Here is an 18,797-nt window from a genome sequence, read left to right as displayed (position 1 = left end):
CATTTGACATCATTACAGCGTAGTTTTAGAATTTATATTTCCATTTAAACATGAATAAAACAAAATACTTTTGTCAGTGATATTTGTACAATTAAAGAAATCCTTTAAATGCAGTAAAACCGAAATTATATAAACTCATTCGCATCATAAAAAAATATATATTTTTATTCGTTTATTTTGTGCAAAGTGCTGTTTTGTACCACAACTGCTAGCGTCGACAAGCGGCTTTTATTAAAACGGAAACGGAAGCTCGTTCGTGTATTTGCGTTTCGGAACGTTATTGGTCCTGGAAAGAAAGAGCATAAAGGTTGGTGTGTGCGCGCTATTGCATTGCATGTTCACAATGTACTTAAAACAAGAGGGGGAACCCCTTATTATCACATAGCTAACAAAGATTAATATTCTACGTGGATGTTTTAAAGACCGATATTACTATTGGGTTTTTGACGTGATGCTTTTCAAGTAATGCGTTGGGTAAAGGCGTTGAGTTAACCCAGCCACATTTATGTTATAATTTAATTCAACGAGTGAGCAAAGCCAGTTAGTTTTTTCTTAAATCAAACGCGAAAAGAAAAGATGCAGTATCGGTTTTAAAGGGAGATCCGGAGTGTGACGGTAACGGAGCATGCATGCGTTCATTCCTGTTATGCAGCGCAATGTGATGAAAAGGCAATATACAAAATAGACTGTATAGCACAATGTAGTCTTTGCTGGCTAAACAAACAACGCACCCAGTGTCGTATTCACGTTTCAATTACTCTTATGTCGGTCCTCGTAATAATGGTGTCTTTGCTGCAGTAAATGAACATTCTCGAATGGGAACTCGCTTGTAATGCATCATATCTTCAAGAACCGTTTTAATGTATGCAGTTCGCTAGAAAATGAATTTTCACCGCAATTTTCATGGTCACCTAAAGAAGGTGCACATACCGATTAACGATAACTCAATGAGCATTACTAAAGTCCTTGAAACATATGCTAAATTTCATTGTGACAATAAAGAAAGATTGTTTTCACCTGTAGGTAAAGAGAACATTTTAATTCTGTCGTAATTTACTCACCCTCAGATTGTTCCAAACCTGTATACCTTTTTTTATTCTGCGGAATATATTCGTAAGAACATCAGTATCCAAGCAGATCTCATCCCACTTTGACTCCCATAGTATTTATTTTTCCTAATATGGCAGTAAATGTGGGATGAGGTCTGTTCTGGCTACTTTTTATTTGTTTCAATCCTACAGACAAATCCACATGTTGAAGGGTGAAATATAAAGGATTTTAACTAAAATCTCATGCAGTTTAAATCTGAGGAATCCATATCACCTTGAAATTTAAAATTCATATGGAATGCAAAAACTTTGAAGCTTAATCTCTCAAATCTCTCAGAATGCAGAAAAAACCATATAATTGTGTTTTGTGGACGTGTTGTTTTATTAAACAGTTAATGCTCTGTTTTTAAAAAAACATTACAAAGGTTAGTTTTTTATTGACAAGCTAGTACATGCAGTTATTGGTTTAAATCCTTGGTGTAATTATTTTCTTAAAGGTACTGTGGGTGCTGATGTAACCCATCTTGACGGTTTGAACACTTCTATTCACTCTACATTTTTCTGGGTTGCTTATACTGTTTAATATTTTTGTTTAGTTTCAGCTTGAGTGGGGAAAATTTTCAGACACCTGCAGACGATTCTTACATCATGCTTGAAGGAGATGCTAAGAGACAAGAAACTAACTCAGAAGACGCAGAATGCAATGACCATGTTTTCATGAAAAGAGAAATGGGGAATTTAATTTCCAAAGGTGTGCCTTTAAGTTCCCAGGACAGGGAAGTAGAGAAATATTCCCTTGCAGCCAGTGATTCTCTACCTGAATGCTTACCCTCCAAAGAAGTGAGAGAAAACGTCTCCTGTGAAACAGATGGAAAAAAATCTCCAGAACAATTAAACACTGCCAAAGAAGGTAACATAGATATAAAAAAATATCCTGGTGGACCAAAAAGTGACTGCGGCACCACAGATAATGAGGCACCATTTAGAAAACCAGATAAAGAGTCTGAAAACAACCAAGACCGGCCTTCAACACTCCATACATCTATGGAAGATCAGAAGACCACTTTAGAAAAGAAAGATGACTTTGCTAGTGATATATCCTGCCCTAATGCATCTGCTGATAGCCAATGCAAAGACGATTCTGACCAAAACATCCATGAAGATACTGCAAATGATAAAGTTTCTGACATTGAAAATCCAGAGGCCTCACATGTTACACCCTTAATTACCCATGCAGACCATTCCATGGAAGAAACAACCTCGAAGAATGTATCCTCTACCTCACAAGGGACTACTTCAGAGCAGGACAACCAGAAATCTTTTAGTGAAGGAAGTGCAGATGATAGCACTATGGAAATCACCCAACACAAATCTGCATATACTAACCATTCTCGAGGACGGCCGCGTAAACAAAAACAGGTTATCAAGTGTGAGGACTGTGGTCGTCAGTTTGCTCATTCCTCAGCATATATCATTCACCGGCGTGTCCACACGGGTGAAAAGCCCTTCGTGTGCCAGGATTGTGGCAAAGCTTTTGCTCAACTCTCCAACCTTCGGTCTCACGCTAGAGTCCATAAAAATAAAAGGAGACGGAAACACAGACAACAAAGCAGAGCCGCTACAGAGAACCCTACCCAAACGAGTGTGACCTTGTGTGACAAAGAGGAAAAAGACTGCAGTAGTCAAATCGTTTCTTTTAAAAGGAGGAGAGGGAGAGGAAAAGCAAGACGAAAAGTCAGAGGGAAAGCACACACTTGTCCAATATGCAACAAAGTATTTTCCTTCAAATCTGTCCTTAAAATACACCTTCGAATTCACAGTGGAGAAAAACCCTATTCGTGCAATGTGTGCGGCAAATCCTTTACCCAGGCGTGTACTGCCCGTGTCCATGAGAAAGTGCATTGGCACATCAAGCCATACCTTTGTTCAAAATGCAATAAGGGATTTTCTCAGATAGGACCATTAAAAGTACACACCTGTGAGGGTAAAAAACAACAACATACAACCGTTAAAGAAATGGAGTTAGCTGGTGTTGTATCCTACAGGTGTCACTTTTGCAAAAATTGCTGTGGCACAAGAGATGAGTATGAATTACATTTGCAAGGACATACGGATACCCATCGTTACAGGTGTGAACGTTGCGGTCAGAGGTTCAATCTCCAGTCTGAGCTGAACACACACGGCAAGCATTGTGTTGACATGCGGCTCACAAAAACAAAGACTTCCAGGTCCAATTCATCTCAAAGGTTACAACCCAAAAACCCTCAGATGCCAAAAACAAGACGAAGTGCAAGTCAAAAACTGTTTCTTTCAGTAAAAACTCCCACCACGACCCGGAAAGATATTTCCCTTCCAAAAAAGGTTAAAATATACTCTTCATTACTGGCTTGCCCTCCTAAGGCCATGGCTTCTGATCGTGACCTGCAGAATAACCTCGATCCCAGTCAGCCAATCAAATCCAGCTATTTTGTATCTCAGTTCAACAGCATCGACCACAAAAGAGACCCAAGAAAGTACTTCTGTCCGCAGTGTGGACGAGTGTTTGGGCACGTAGGAAGGTTGAGAGCCCACATGCTTACCCATGCACGGGGTCAAAGCTTTACTTGTACTGACTGTAACAGGACTTTTAAAACCTGGAATAAATTTTGGATTCATCAGCGGCTTCATAGACAGAAAAGAGGGCGTTTCTTATGTCCCAAGTGCGGTCAGGGATTTCGATTTGTGGGCTTGTTCAATGAGCATCTGCAAAAACACCCAGAGCTTAATGCGCACGCCTGTCCATTCTGTCCTCACACCTTTTCGACTGCACAATGTCTGAGGAATCACCAGCAGGAGTGGCATCAGTCGAGTATGCCTTACATTTGTGATATTTGTGGAAAAGGTTTTGCAAGTGCGGTCATTCTTAAGCGACACAATGTTGTTCACTATACAAACAGCCAAATGGAGACTCATTTCAATGTGGATATGCAGCCCACTGTACGTCCCTACGAATGTGCTACATGCAGTGCCAGTTTTGAGAACCTGGACTCTCTTTTTCAACATCAGTTCAGCCACACCTCTGATAATAAAGACGCAAGGCAAGACAAGAGTCTGTGGAAGCAGCAAGAAGCAAAAGATGATCATTCTTACATGCAGTCAAATCTATCTCTCTACAGACGTGACTATTCCTCTGGCCAATATGCTGATCATACAGCAGACGTATGTGCAGGAATATCACAAAATTCATCACACCTTGGTTTCCAGCTAAAGCGAAGAATAAACGCAGAAACTCAGAGTCGCACGACAACATTACCTTGTCTGCCATTAGATGCCCATTCCATTCCTGATTCTCCCGCTGATGGCGTTGAAATGGATGAAATGTCAGTACGTGCTAATGACAAATCTTTATCAGTTAAAAAATGTAATGGTTCAAGGCAACCACCATCTGGAATAAAGACAGAGGATACAACCGTTGACTTAGTTTGCACAGAATGCAGTGCTTGTTTTACTGACATTCTGGCATTGCATGGACATTATTTGGAACATGCCAGAGGAGATATATGAATATACTGTGAATAAATAGTTGTATATTGTTCATTTTTCTAGTGAACGTGTACATAGAAGTCCCATATTTCATCATTTGAAAAATGTGGTTGTCATGTGATGTAAACATTGCTGATGTTCTTTATAAACAAACTGTCTTTAAGATAGATCTTAAAACATTTGGACTAGACTTCGCTTTGTAATTGACTCGATGTTGCTACAAAGAAATTAAAGTCTTGACTGATATTCAAAATTGATCAAAATTCCATTGTTTTTGAATATTCCAGAAACTTCTCTGTGAGTTCCTTTCAAATGCAATGAAAGCAATGAGTTTGAAACACATACTGTCATTCAGCTATTTTATGAGATCACAACAAAACGACGCCAGACCCTACAAAGGAAGATACAATGCACCCGAGTTCCAATATCATTTATTAAATTATAATAAATTAAATAACACAAAAAGAAACCATTAAGGTTTGCAAGAAGTCATTTATTTCTCATTAAATGGATGCAAGCTTAATATGAGTTCATGGTGTTTCTGATCCAGGTGGTGAAGTTGCAAACCTTTGTGTAAACACCAGGTTTGTTTCTCTGGGCACAACCGTAACCCCAGGACACGATACCCTGCAGCTGATTGCTGCACACAACTGGGCCACCAGAGTCACCCTGTGAAAAAGCCAAGGTTTCATAAGCCAGTGATTGTAACAATAATTGCAAGATGTGCAGTTTCAGATTTGGGTATTAAGAACTGTACTTTTTTTCCCCACAGTAAATTAAAATCACCAGTTTGTTAGCACAGAGCTCCATAATTTGAACTAGGTTTGTCCAATAAGACATAAAAAATGTGCCTTCGAATATTTTTTATATTATACATTACTATGTTGTCAAAATGTATAACAAGAATCTCACCTGGCAGGAGTCCTTGCCTCCCTCCAAGAAGCCAGCACAGAACATGTTGGAGGTGATCTCACCTGGGTAGGCGCTTTTGCAGGAGCTGTCGCTCAAGATAGGAGCCTGCAGGCACATCAGACGGCTGGGGTAGTTACCTGAGGAGAAAACTCATTTTTGTAAGTAAACTTGAAGATGGCCTGATGATTTATATCATATTTGTTAACTTTCATTCCAAATGAGCTTATTGTCACTTGCTTCCGGATGGACTAGTGTTTCCCCATCCAGAGATCAGGCAGTTGGAACCGGTGGCAGCACAGCTTGAAGGAAGAGCAACGGTCTTAACGTATTGGTTCAGTGTGGCTACCTGGCTGAGTTTAATCAGCATGATGTCGTTGTCCAGATTATTGCTGTTGTAGCTGGGGTGTCTGATTACTGTCTCAGAGTTAATGAACTGCTCGGTGCCCTCATTGGCATCAATGTTATGCTCACCCAGACGCACCTGGATACGACTAGGCACACAGAGACGGGTGTGAACATTTGTTAGGCAGAAGACAATCATTTATGTTTGTTGAGTCTAAAATGGTTAAAAACAAAGTAGTATGTTATAGTCACAAACGAACGATTTATCATTATGTGTGTTAAACCTGGAAATCACATTGTTTAAAAATGCTAAAATTACTGGATGCATTTTTGATTTGTCAAAGTCTATTTTTGTCTGGGCACATGCCTAAAGTCTGGGCTACAACAAAACTTTCGAACATATTCATTGCTTTTTCCAAGGAGAAAAGATACAGCTCATTTAACCTTTTGTGCATGCTGTCCCAGTTAGAACTTGTCATTATATTGCAAATTATGGGATGTTTAATGGCTTTGTGTGATATTAAAACAATAGAAAATCTCAGATAAACCAAATTATTTATTGGCAACATTGTAATTAAAATTTGAACATTATGACAATATTTCAAACACCTTTTATGCAGGAACATTTAAACTTGTAGAGAAAATATTTTTTGCGATTGCACTCATATTCAGTGTAGTGGCAACTTCTCTATGTGACAACTAGCCCCACTCTCCCTGTATAAATCGTACGCACTTCTGTAAGAATAAAGAATTTTACTCACGACTTGTAACAGTGAGCAGCAGACACGACCCAGCGGTTGCTGATCAGAGAACCACCACAAAAGTGGTAGCCACTGTTCAGAGAAACCTGATATGGAACACCATTCTTAGTGCACTCAAAGCCCCCGACAATTTTATCATCCTCATTCAGAGGAGCGGCATCTAAAAAAATATAAGTTATTGTTATACATTATGCATCAATGAGTGTGTTTAAAGAATAAATACAGAGCATACAAAATTAACTAGTTGTATTATTTATATATAAACATTCACATAACCATGACTGTATTTAATGGCTACTATGTCAAATAGCTTATTTTGTATCTTATACCAGTCTGTAAAAATGAGAATGTCTTAATCTTCCCTGCTCAGTTTAACTTACAGCCTGCAGCAAAGAGAGCCAGAAGAATGAGAGCCTTCATCCTTATGCTACCTGACAGTGTTGTGCTCAAAATGTGCTAGGTCCCTCCTTATATACTGTGTCTCTACTGCAGGAGATACATTTCAAGGATATATATATGTGTGGATTATCAATCAGTGTGAGAATCCAGCATTTGCTTTGACATACAAAAAATTCTCTCACGTATTTAAAAAAATATATATTTCGCCGGAATTAAACAATATTTGTTACCATGTATAAAAGGATGTTTCCCTTTTTGATTTATTGGAATTATTTGTAATGATTATTGGAAAGTTGCAAACTATGTTTGTTATGTGATAAATATTATGAGCCTATTTATAAACATAGATTAATTAGTAAATATTACAAATGTGATCGTTAAAGAAAGCATTTTACACACTGAAACAATGAAAACCTTTATTTTAGTGTAATTTGTTTATGCTATTTTCCATTGGTTATGAATGAATTATGTCTGTCTTTGTTAATCTTTTAATTCATGCTATTGGCAATTTTGTTTTGAAATGTTGAACTATTATTCAATTCTAATAACATTAAACATGATATTTTAAATAAAATCAACAATGAACAACTAAACAGCTTTTCAAGTTTGTGATTCTTGTAAAAACTGTTTTATTGAAAACAATAATTAGAATTGACAACAATAAAACCCTTTTTACATATAAAGGTATGGAAATGGAAAATGTTATCTCCTTTGTGGTTGACACTTGTGATTGAGGTAAAGATGATATTTACTCCATTGGTAATTTTAGAATTAAACTAGGCTACAGATTATTCATTAGCTCTTGTGGGAATATGCAGGTGGCATAGGAAGGTCATCCAAGGTTTAAAAACCATTGCAATTCTCTATTTAAATTAAACAATTTATAGAACTGTGTTTATGGCAAGTGTTTTGACTCTCTACAATATTATTTGACTAAAACAACGTTTTTAGAAATCTTTATAATTAGACAAAAAGTCCATGATAATCTATTTATCTTATGTTTTGTTATGACCATATTTATGTCCATCTGTTTAAATCAGCGCCTGCTTAATAGCACAACATATTTTTATATTTGACGTAACAGTATATATTTTCATTAGCCTCTTATACCCATACAAAGTTTCTAGACAATAAACCCTACCGTGAAAAAGAATTCACCAGTAACTCAACGTAGGCCTACGTAGTACTGTTCTCCTTCAAATTTTTATGTAAATATGGTTTTATTTCTTTCGTATTTGTCTTCAGTCGTTTTTCTAAATAATCTGTATATCAGCAAGATGATTAAATGAGAGGTTTAAACATGATCTTTAAAAATTAAAGTTGGCTGATAAAAAGTACAAAAACCTCTGTGTGACGTCACATTCATGCGACGATCGGAGGTCTGTGTACATGTAGGATTTTCAGAGGGTAGCTTTGCCCCTATGCTCGATTTTAAACCATTACCCCAATTATCTGTTGTCGACGGTAAAATCGGACTATTGTGCGAAAATTATTATTCTTACAAGCCCATACTGGTGTTCTTAAAGTGGTACGTGTCATATCTTACTTTTTACGCGAGCGGCAGCCTTTGCTTGAGTAAAGCTAGTGTCGGCTAACGTGATTTATGCGGAATGCGCATCCATTGCGGATGTCGTGCAGCATAAATGCGCATTACTGCGACAAAGGTAATTTTGGTCTTGACGGTAGAGATAATACATGAATAAAAATACTGAATTAAATATAAGAAAAACTATGTTCACCATGCATTCTTTATATTTATTTCCCAACCGCTGCCATGTAGATTTTAATGTTTCCATTTTATTTTCAGATATGTTTTCATGCGAGCGCTGAAATCTCACGATAACAACATATTAACTCTGCAAGTAATTAATTGAACGTGTAAATTATGTCGAATAAGGTCGGAAGAGCATATCCGAGTCTCGCTTGTGGACGGAAGCCACAGGTTTTTGTTTACATAAGTTACATTATTAAGATACAGACAGCAAAGGCACCCCACTAACTGCGTACAGTCATTTTAAACACTCTTCTATAAAATGCTATGATAACCTATCGCTGATCAAATATATGTTTTACGTGGGTTTATTATTGATCCCATCATTAAGGCTATTTTTGTTAGACATGACAATGAAGCAATGAGGGACGGCATGGTGGCTTTTCACCCTCCTTGTGAATGGCACGCTGTCCATCAGTCCAGTTGGTGTGTCAGTAAACCACAACATATCCATGACTGAATATTATGAGGAAGGGGGTTTGCTGTATGAGCACTCACCTCCCATGCACATCAAAGTGGAGTCTCCAGAGGGTCCCTTTGGAGGCGGGGTTTCAGAGGATGGTTATCCAAGAGAGGATGACGACTCCGATGGAAGTTGCGAACAGCAGAATGGAGGGTTGCCTGGCAGCCTGCCCTTCAACGTTGTGGTTGTGCATCCCAACATAGTTGCACCGGGAATGTCTTCAGATGAACTCATCCCAATCGAACAAAGTAAGGTCTAACTTTTAAAGCTCTGATGTCAAATATCTGTTTACCAGTTTCCTATGAAAACAACAACATTTTAGGTTTAACTATACTTATGGTTCTGATGTCAATATTTGCAGGTATTTGTGCATTGTTATCTACAGAAATCTTACAAAAGTATGTTCATGTATCATAACATCCATAACGCTTGTTTTTTTAATAGAAATTCTGATGTCTAGACTCTACCAACAGGGCTTTAGTAAAATATAAACAGATGATTCGATATACTGGTAATAAATACATTCTCTGAGAATTTTTATATTTCAAGTTTTTACTAAAAAAAAATACATCTATGGTGATGGAATTTCCATTTTGTTCTACAAATTAAAGTAGTATTTCAGTGTGCAATTTGTGCAAGATGAAGAAATGCAATAAATAGTTATCTTATGTACACAGCGTAAGTGAATTTGAATTTAAAATGTGGATTTTAATCGAAGGCAGGGGTGTTTCTTCAGCATTAGCCGCAGGAGGGGTAGGAAAACGGAAGAGTCGCTTTAGCGGAGCAGAGCTGGAGGTGCTCGTGTCCGAGGTGACCCGGTGTGAGGGGGAGCTGTTCGGTCCAGCTGGAAGGCTTCGGCGCCGTGAAAGAGAACGGATTTGGGCTGGTATACTTGAGCGTGTAAACGCTGTGTCTAGAGTCCCACGGACTCTTCGAGAAGTAAAGAAACGCTGGGATGACCTGAAGAGACGAAATGGTGGTAGACTGGCTGATGCTAGGCACCGCACCTGCTACCTGCCATCCAGCAGAGGGGCTCCAATCTTGGGAAGGTCCTGCCAACTTAGTCCCAGACTCCAGCAGTCGCGTCATAAGCAAAGCACTAGAGGAAAAGCCAGCATAACTTGCCTGTCAGACACCGATCCAGGTAAGGTTTTTGGTGACTTTTCACCTCAAAGTTTGGGTAATATTGAAAATCTTTTTTGTAGAACTATTGCACACATTAACGTCCAGGTTTTCTGTGTTTCAGTTACGGTAGGAGATGGTTCTGAAAGGGATGGTTTTGAAAAAGAGGAAGAAGCTGGTGAGCAAGATTGCGATGATGGAGATTGTGAGGGCGGGGACAACAGCATGGAAGATAAACTGGGTTTAGGCCTGGGTTTGGGGATAGTACCTCCTCCGACATCAGAGCGCTGGCTACCTCCTTCGCCCCTTTACAGCGCTCCCTTCCTTAATGGGACTCCTCAGCCAAGTCCACAACCATCCTTAGGAACCCACCAGGGCCCGCTGGAGCCCCCTCCTCCACACAGTTCCTGGCTGGAAGATGAACTTCGGGGCCTGGGGGAAGCAGCCATGCAGCTTGGAGATCGCATGGAACAGAACCTGCGTGAGTTTGGAGAAGGCTTCCGGCGTGATATGCAGACACTTGTGGCTTCGCAGGAGGCCCTTACAAATAGCTTGCAGCAGAATAATGTGCTTTTGCAACGTCTGTTGGGACTACTTGAGATGCAGCATCAGCAACCGCAGTCTCAACAGCAACAAATTCCACAACAACAACAACTTCAGCAACAGCAATTACAGCAAGTTACACAGCATCAACAGGTATCTACACAACAACAGCCTTATCAAGAGCAGTCATTGGAGCAACCGCTGCAACTTGAGAATCAACAACTAGAGCAGCAAATTCCGGCAATGGTTTCACCTGTACCACCACCTCCAGATATTTTAGATGGTACTAGGCATAATGAACCACCGACTGACATTAGTGCAACAACCCAACGGCCACGTCGTGGCAGGACTGTAGACCTTAGACGAAGACGCAGGCGTTGATGTTGCCAAGAGATGTGACATAATGAACTGTATTTGGTTACAGTAAATTTATTTATTTGAAAGCAATGTTTTATAAAAATAACTAGTTACAGATTGTGCCATGTCAAAGCAACCGCGTTTTTGTTATGCCTGTCGCAAATGCATAGTAGTGTGTGTGTGTATATGTACACAAAATTATCAAAAATTATAGATAAATTCATGTTTGCACTTTTCTGTTGCTAAAAGTACATTTCCGATAGCTTACAGAATGCACTTGCTTACGTTTCAATATAATAATTGCAAGTTTAGAGAGAAGTAAGCAGGTTTAAACTTCTCCAGTAATTCTGCTGTGGTAAGACATTGTTATTTCCTTTCTGGGCACTAAAGTTTGGTGCAAAATTGCATTTTACATCTGTTCAAAGAAATTTCATATAGGTGCTCTTTAAAGGTACATTTTATGTCATAGAATTTCTTCAGTGGCAAATACATGTGTATCAGAATTCATTTCTAACGTATAAGATTGCCCAATCACTCTGCATGCAATGCAAGATATTTAAAGTACTTGTACAAAGTACATGTTAACAAAAATCAGTTGTAATTGGAAAAAATGTCAATTGTCCATAAACAAGTTTTAATAAAAACAATCAATACATGTATAATGTTTTTCCTATTATAACAGGATGTAAATGTGTATAGAAACGTATGGTAGTATAACTATAACTTATAATAATGTGTTCCAATCACAATCAAAATATTTAAAATATAAGAATAAAAATTCTGTATCTAAAAATATTTTCTCTATAAGCTTCGCTTTTTCATGATGTATTGTGCGTGTACCAATACCTGCTTGCATGCGTGTTTTACAGAGTTCTGTAAAATCAGACATGTAACTGTTGATGCAATTGTTAATTTACAAATGACTGACGCGGTTCACAAGGAAACGTTACATGCGTTATCAGTAAATCTGCTAAATCAATACAACAATAAATGTACAGTTAATAAAGAAAATAAATCGGAAGCCTAATGAACGCAAAGTGACAATTCAATGTGTCCCTTTAAATCCAGCAGCAGAGGGCGCGCATGACGTAACGCACACTTCCAATCAATCGCTCGCTTCCATGTTTTTGTGGGTGGAGAAAAGATAAAAAATATGTGAAAATGGCCACTGTACGGACTGACTCCGAGCAGCCACTAGACAATGAACTCGTTAACGGTATATTCCCAGGAGATAAAGTAGAACAACACCCTGCATCTGATGCAGATGTTGATCGTAACGTGGAGGTTTGTGCACAAGGCAGCAGCGTGAGAGAGACTACAGACGCCGATGTTCCGTCTTCACCAGCAAATGAAAATTCATCTCCACATGGCGCTGCTCTTTCACCACGCAACAAAGATGCGTCGGAAATTACATGTAATTCGACAGCTAAGGTGGACGAGCAGAAGCTAAATGAGGATTTTCAAAGTAATAACGGTGAACTCGTTTTAACTGAGCCTGGAGAGGATCGCGAGGGCATGTCGGGTAATCTGCACAATGAAAACAGAGGTATGCAGAATTTAGGATCAAGGGCACCCAGTAAACGTCACTTCGCGCTGTCTGGATTGATGTACCGTCTCACACTTATTATTAGCCCTGCTGCTACTAACACAGAACCCATGCAGCAATTATTACTCTGTAATTGGCCTGTTCTAACCCAATCAGAAACACAACTGCCTGTTTTTAACCCTTTCATGCTTGGAGCTCAGGATTTGAGATGTTTTATTACTCAAAATGGCATGCATTCAGAATCATAAGTATTTTCTGAATATCCAATGTATTATAATAATAATGTTTTATTAAGATATCTTTTACAACAAAATAAAACCCCACACATCATTGTTTTTGTAATTCTTTTTACATGGCAATAATTTTTTTTCTTGAATATTAACATTTAAATATTAATATATATATATATTATATTGATTTATGATATTTAATATTATTTAGTTTTGGGAATACATACAATGTTGGAAAAACATTGGGAAACCATTGAAGTAAAAGTATGCCTTTACTGAATGATTGATGCTTAAGTAAAAAAACATGCACAAAAATAGATAAGAATAAACAATTGTGCTTATTATTTAATATGTTTTTATTATTATATATTGTTATATTTTATTTACAACAAAACACTTGCTATAGATATTCTACTTTCTACCTGTAATGGTATTAAATGACATGCACTTTTAAAACCTTGCAGTTAATGGGTTTGTTGTCACTCCACAGGGCAAGAAACCAACAAGGAAATACAGGAAAATACTCCAGAAAACTCAAAGAATACCATCAAAGAGACTAAAAACACACATGAAGAAACAGAGTCTCATTGCGATGGAACCCAAGAGGAGAGAGATGAGATGGTTGATCCCGACAGAATGGCGAAGGATAAGCACAAAACAGAAAAAGGAGAGAATGTGTCTCAAAATACTGGAACTACTATCAAGCAAAAGAAAAGCCGCCTCGTATGTAAGGAATGTGGTAAAAAATTTACCCGTCGGGAAACATACAACCTGCACAGACACTTTCACATGCACCAGGATGAGGAGGCCTCCCTCGCTTGTAAGGAATGTGGCGTCACCTTTCAGCATCGCAGCGACCTCATCAAACACCGCAGTACACATAAAGAAGACACCAAACCTAAATTTGTATCAAAAGTCCGTAAGAGAAGGAGGTCAAGTCACAAAATATACGAAAGAAAATTTATGTGTGAGCATTGCGGCATTTGTTTCTCAACAATGGTAAGGTTACATCTTCATGCTTGTAAACACAATGTGGAGAAGCCTTTTCGATGCCCATTGTGCCGCAAAGAGTTCCAGTACAGGATGTCTATAAATGCCCACATGCAGAGTCACTCACTGGACAGTCCGTATCGATGCCTAGAGTGCAACAAAGGCTTTCAAAGTGTGGAATCAATGCATATCCACCAACGATCCCATCCGGCTCTTAAACCATACGAGTGTCCAGATTGTAACATGGTCTTCAGGCATCGCTCTGTCATGGAGGACCATCGACGCAGACATGCAGAAGAAAAACCACACCAGTGTAAAACATGCCAAAAGAACTTTAAATACAGCAGCCTTTTGCAACAGCACAAATATCTTCACACTGGCCGAAAAATATACCACTGTGCATACTGCGGTAAAAGATTTGCTTTTGCACAAAACATGCGAGCCCACTGTCGCCAGCACAAGAAGATCTCTGACTCAGCTACTTCGGAGTCATGCATTACAAACCATAAAGTATTATATGGCAGCGATGGGGGTAAAGAGAACACAAACCATAATGTCGAGCAGCAGCGCAATTGTCCTCTGTGCCCTCAGATGTTTTATAAAGCGGCCGATTTAAGAGCGCACATGTTAATCCACGAAGCTGAGTATGAAAGAATGAGTAACGGCAAGAACTTTGATATGATATATGCATGTCGGTTTTGTCCTCTCAGATTCCCAACAGAATATACCCTGCAGTCCCACGTGGAAACACATCAAACCAACGTTTTGGGCTTAAACACATCACATATCACAAATCATGCTAATGCTGTGCCTGAGAAGCGAGACCCTGAAAAGCGAGACCCTGTGAATACAGACGACGCAGATAATCCATCAGAAAGAGCATTGGGGGACCAGACAGAGAAGAAACCTTTCAGGTGTAAAGACTGTGGCAAATGCTTTCGCTACCGATCAGTGTTAGAGCTCCACATGCGCGTACACAACAAGGGTTACCAGTGTCCGGTGTGTAAAAAGTCTTTTAGATTCAGTAGCTATTTGCAACAGCATTCGATTATTCACACAGGGAAGAAGCCATACAAATGTCCGGACTGCGGTAAGGATTTTGCATTCCATCATAACATGAAAACACACCAGAGGCTGCATCAACAAAAGCCATTCCGCTGCACGCAGTGTCGTAAGGGGTACAGTGAAGAGAGTCAGCTTCAGCGCCACATGCTTTCTCATACTGGTGAAAAGCCCTACAAATGCCATCTTTGTGTCAAGAGCTTCTCTTTAGCCTACTTGCTACGTGATCACCTCAATACTCATACAGGAGAGAGACCCCATCGCTGCCAGGAGTGCCACAAATCCTTCCCTTGGCTAAGCAGTCTGCTTGTACATCAAAAGATACACACGCGTAAAGGGCAAAGTCAGGGTCACGGTTATCCTTTGTCTATACATTCTTCAAGAGGCAGAGTAAAAGAATTTGTGAGTACGGGCAGAAGAGGTAGGCCAAGGTTAGTTAAAGACTACGGACGAGCTGTGTCTCTACGACAAGGCGCACTGTCCGGTCAGATTGTACAGGGGAGAATGTTGCTGAATGTGGTTCCTCAACAGTTAAATGCGGACGGACGTGAGCTCATGCAGCTAGGATCGCTGGACTTACATACGGAAAATCGTTCCCAGATGGTTCAGATGCAACAAGAATGGCCGTTACAAATTCCTCTGCCAGAAGAGCTGCTTCATTCTCAGAAGAGTTTATTAGAAGCCGAGCCGACTGATGTTGAGATGCAGTGGCCGGGAAGTCAAATTAGAATGTCTGGTAATGATCCTTCTCCCTGGGTGAATACACCAAACTCCAGTCAGCAGAAGACCTCTTCAGAGCCACAAAGACCTTCTTCACTGGACGTAAAAACTAAGTCACCAAGATCCAGTCAAAGTCCATCTAACCAGCTGCTTAATATTCAAGACCCACAGCAGTCACAGTGCAATTCAGTTCAAGCATCTAAGCCAGAGCAGTTAAAGAACTTGACGCAAGATGACAAGGGAACCATTGACTTGGGCCCACCAACCTCCAATGAATCTGAACCTACTCAAGTGAGAAAGGAGAATTTGCAGAACCAGAAGTCTCCTGTTAAAGCAGAAATTGGTCAGACTGGAGGTATCGTGCTATCCACTGGTGCTTCCACTTTGCAGAAAACGAGTCCCTGGGGACCAAAAGCATCCTTTGAAATGTCTACAACTGCAAGCTTACAAGAAATACATGGGGATGCGTTAGAGAATCAAAACAGGCTCATCCAACAGCAGCAGCTCTTTCAACTTCATCAGCCACAGCTCCAGCAGCAGACTCAAATACCTCCCACTTGGGTTGGTGCAGGTCCTTCAAACCAGATAGGACCAATGAACATACCGTATACAACAGCTCGCTTTCCTCTCGGAGACAGATCTCCTATGTGGGGATTTCAAACCAGTCCGGTTGTTTCCCAAGCGCTCCTAAACGGACCAGTTCAACAAGGCCATATGCGCCCCCCACAGCACATAGCCCTCATTTCTGGCCAGCAAATTCCTCTAAACCCTCCCTCATCTTTTATCTCCTCTCCGTTTCCTCCACCAGCCCTTAATTTATCAGCTCCTCTTCCAATGCATTCTGTTGGTAGTCAACTTCCATGTCCATTACCACAAGGCATATTTTTTTCCTCACAGGGAACCTTAAATGAGATGCCACTCATGCCACAAGTGACAAACTTACATCAGTTAGCCCAGCAAACTGAGCCACGCAAAATTGGCAATAAAATACCATTTCCTCCAGATCACCTGTTCCAGTGCATGATCTGTGGTTGTTCTTTGCCTGGAGAACTTGAATTACAAATGCATTATATGCAACATGCACAGCGAGATGTCTGAATTTTATGAACACAAAAAAATCATAACCACGTTATACACACAATAATAGCTCAGTTTAATAGATCAGTTGCTGTTATGTAATGTAAAAGCCGTTAAGCTGATGGAAATGTGTGTGTTGAAGATGTAAAATTTTTTGTTTTTAATCCATTCATAAAATGTTGCAGTTGATCCTATCTTTATTTCACATGCTTTATTTTCTACAAACCAAACTTTGGTGTCATCGTTGTGATCATATGATACAATTAATGATTTTTAGAAATTCTGTTAATGTGACACAATATTGTATTGTTTAACCTAAGAAAAACACTGAAACTCATAGGGGCTTAAAACTAGTTAGAGGTGTTTTGATCAAAAACAACTTGCACAGAGATATCTTAAAATATATCAGTGTGTTTGTTTTGTCTCCAGATGCACGCCAGTGTTTTTTTGTAAAGTTTGTTTTTAAAATCGATTTAAATATCCTAATTAAACTAAGATCTAGTCCTGGTTTAAGGTAATCCCTGTCTGAGAAAACGCCCCATGGTCAGTTTTTCTATCAAGTTACTGACATTAAGAAATACTACAGAAATTATATAAATAATTTTACAAGCTAGCTGGTATTTCTGATCCATTAAACATGTGAATATTTGTCCATTTTGTAAATCTAAAGGGGAATTATAGAGCACAATACAGAACATAGTAACAATCTTTTTACTAAACTTTCCTTTCTGAAAAGCTGTATATATTTTGTCCTATTTATTGTATACAGACCAATATTATGTATATTTTTAGTTCATACTGTTAACACTGTGGTCATAATACCAGCAACATATGGTACACACTGACCTGCCTAAAACCACACACAGTTGATTTTTTACCTCCACTATATGTATATATATATACAGTATATACTCTTGAACATACAATTTGCATTTCTCGCTGGTGAAACCTAACCAGGTTGTAAGTAGGCCTACTGCTTTAAAATGACAAAACAAGAAACAGGAGCGAGAGAGTAGGCAATTTATTGAAAACTTAATTGAAACTCAAACAGGCTGTTCATCGGCTGTTTGAAATTGTTTTTGTTATTTTAGATGTGTATCAAAATGTATTCGAGTTACAGTTTCATAATGAATATTGTCTTAAAGTGCACATTTAGAGTTTTTCGCATCCAGATTAGCTTTAAGGAATTATATTATTATATATGGACGTCTGGACGTTGTTAAATATACATTTTAATTATATATACCTGTGAATAAAACAGCTTTTGATTCAACTGTCCAATTACTTTTGGTCCCTGGAAAAAGGTGGGAGCTTCATATTAAAGAGCTGTAATTCCAAACCCTTCAGGATGTGAATACACTCTAATTAAAATGAGTGCGTGCACTTGTCCATGACAATATCCATTATAAAACTGTAACTCGAATACACTTTGATACAGCTAAAATAAAAAATATGCTTATGACTGTATAGAACTGTATAGAATATATGACCAGGCAGAAACAAAGTATTCATAAATGTTAAAGTGACAGTTCTCCAAAATGTCATCAATTACTCACCCTCAGATTGTTACAAACCTGTATAGATTTCTTTGTTCTGCTAAACACAAAAGAAGATATTAGGGAAAATGTCAGCAACCGAATAAAATCTCATCCCCCTTGAGCCCCAAAGTATTAATTTACCCTACTATGGAAGTCAATGGGGGATGATATCTGTTTGGTAACTGATATTCTTCCAAATATCTTCCTTTGTAGTAAATGATGACAGAATTTTCACTGTCCCTTTAAGTGTGGCAACTTAATATTTTATATTACATACTATTATATGTCAAATACATTATTTTAGTGGGTGGACTTAATAAAAATGAAAACTCCGGTATTGATAAAATTTTTTAAAATATATTATCCAGTAATCACCAATGATAACCAGTGCAT

General features: G+C 38.8%; 4 protein-coding genes across 10 annotated transcripts; 3 read left to right on the top strand and 1 right to left on the bottom strand.

The window, feature by feature from the left end:
* The first annotated feature begins 266 nt into the window (after positions 1-266).
* LOC306901532 (uncharacterized protein) lies at positions 267-4,832 on the top strand. Of its 2 annotated transcripts, none has more exons than XM_079469338.1 (2): positions 267-307; positions 1,646-4,832. In XM_079469338.1, the coding sequence occupies exon 2, from the start codon at positions 1,698-1,700 to the stop codon at positions 4,590-4,592; it is 2,895 nt and encodes a 964-aa protein (XP_079325464.1). In that variant the 5' UTR covers positions 267-307; positions 1,646-1,697; the 3' UTR covers positions 4,593-4,832. The 2 variants fall into 2 exon arrangements, with proteins under 2 accessions (XP_079325464.1, XP_079325465.1); XM_079469339.1 differs by lacking the exon at positions 267-307 and adding an exon at positions 330-615.
* A 154-nt stretch (positions 4,833-4,986) lies between these two features.
* Positions 4,987-7,074, bottom strand: prss1 (serine protease 1). The gene is made up of 5 exons (XM_079469340.1): positions 6,967-7,074; positions 6,587-6,746; positions 5,721-5,974; positions 5,484-5,620; positions 4,987-5,240 (listed from the first exon to the last, which is right to left on the bottom strand). The coding sequence occupies exons 1-5, from the start codon at positions 7,004-7,006 to the stop codon at positions 5,091-5,093; spliced, it is 741 nt and encodes a 246-aa protein (XP_079325466.1). The 5' UTR covers positions 7,007-7,074; the 3' UTR covers positions 4,987-5,090.
* Positions 7,075-8,340: 1,266 nt separating this feature from the next.
* Positions 8,341-12,029, top strand: LOC306901530 (uncharacterized protein). Of its 6 annotated transcripts, none has more exons than XM_079469333.1 (4): positions 8,341-9,467; positions 9,664-9,730; positions 9,938-10,363; positions 10,466-12,029. In XM_079469333.1, the coding sequence occupies exons 2-4, from the start codon at positions 9,715-9,717 to the stop codon at positions 11,263-11,265; spliced, it is 1,242 nt and encodes a 413-aa protein (XP_079325459.1). In that variant the 5' UTR covers positions 8,341-9,467; positions 9,664-9,714; the 3' UTR covers positions 11,266-12,029. The 6 variants fall into 6 exon arrangements, with proteins under 6 accessions (XP_079325459.1, XP_079325457.1, XP_079325458.1 ...); XM_079469336.1 differs by having other exon boundaries at positions 8,352-9,467; positions 9,956-10,363; XM_079469331.1 differs by lacking the exon at positions 9,664-9,730.
* Positions 12,030-12,370: 341 nt separating this feature from the next.
* LOC306901403 (uncharacterized protein) lies at positions 12,371-17,885 on the top strand. The gene is made up of 2 exons (XM_079469100.1): positions 12,371-12,787; positions 13,508-17,885. Exons 1-2 carry the CDS (start codon positions 12,403-12,405, stop codon positions 16,885-16,887), a joined length of 3,765 nt encoding a protein of 1,254 aa, XP_079325226.1. The 5' UTR covers positions 12,371-12,402; the 3' UTR covers positions 16,888-17,885.
* The last annotated feature ends 912 nt before the right edge of the window (positions 17,886-18,797 follow it).

Source organism: Barbatula barbatula (assembly GCF_947034865.1).
Source record: "Barbatula barbatula genome assembly, chromosome: 12".
Classification (NCBI taxonomy): domain Eukaryota; kingdom Metazoa; phylum Chordata; class Actinopteri; order Cypriniformes; family Nemacheilidae; genus Barbatula; species Barbatula barbatula.
The sequence above is the reverse complement of the archived record's forward strand: the minus strand, read 5'-3'. Positions and strand labels throughout refer to the sequence as shown.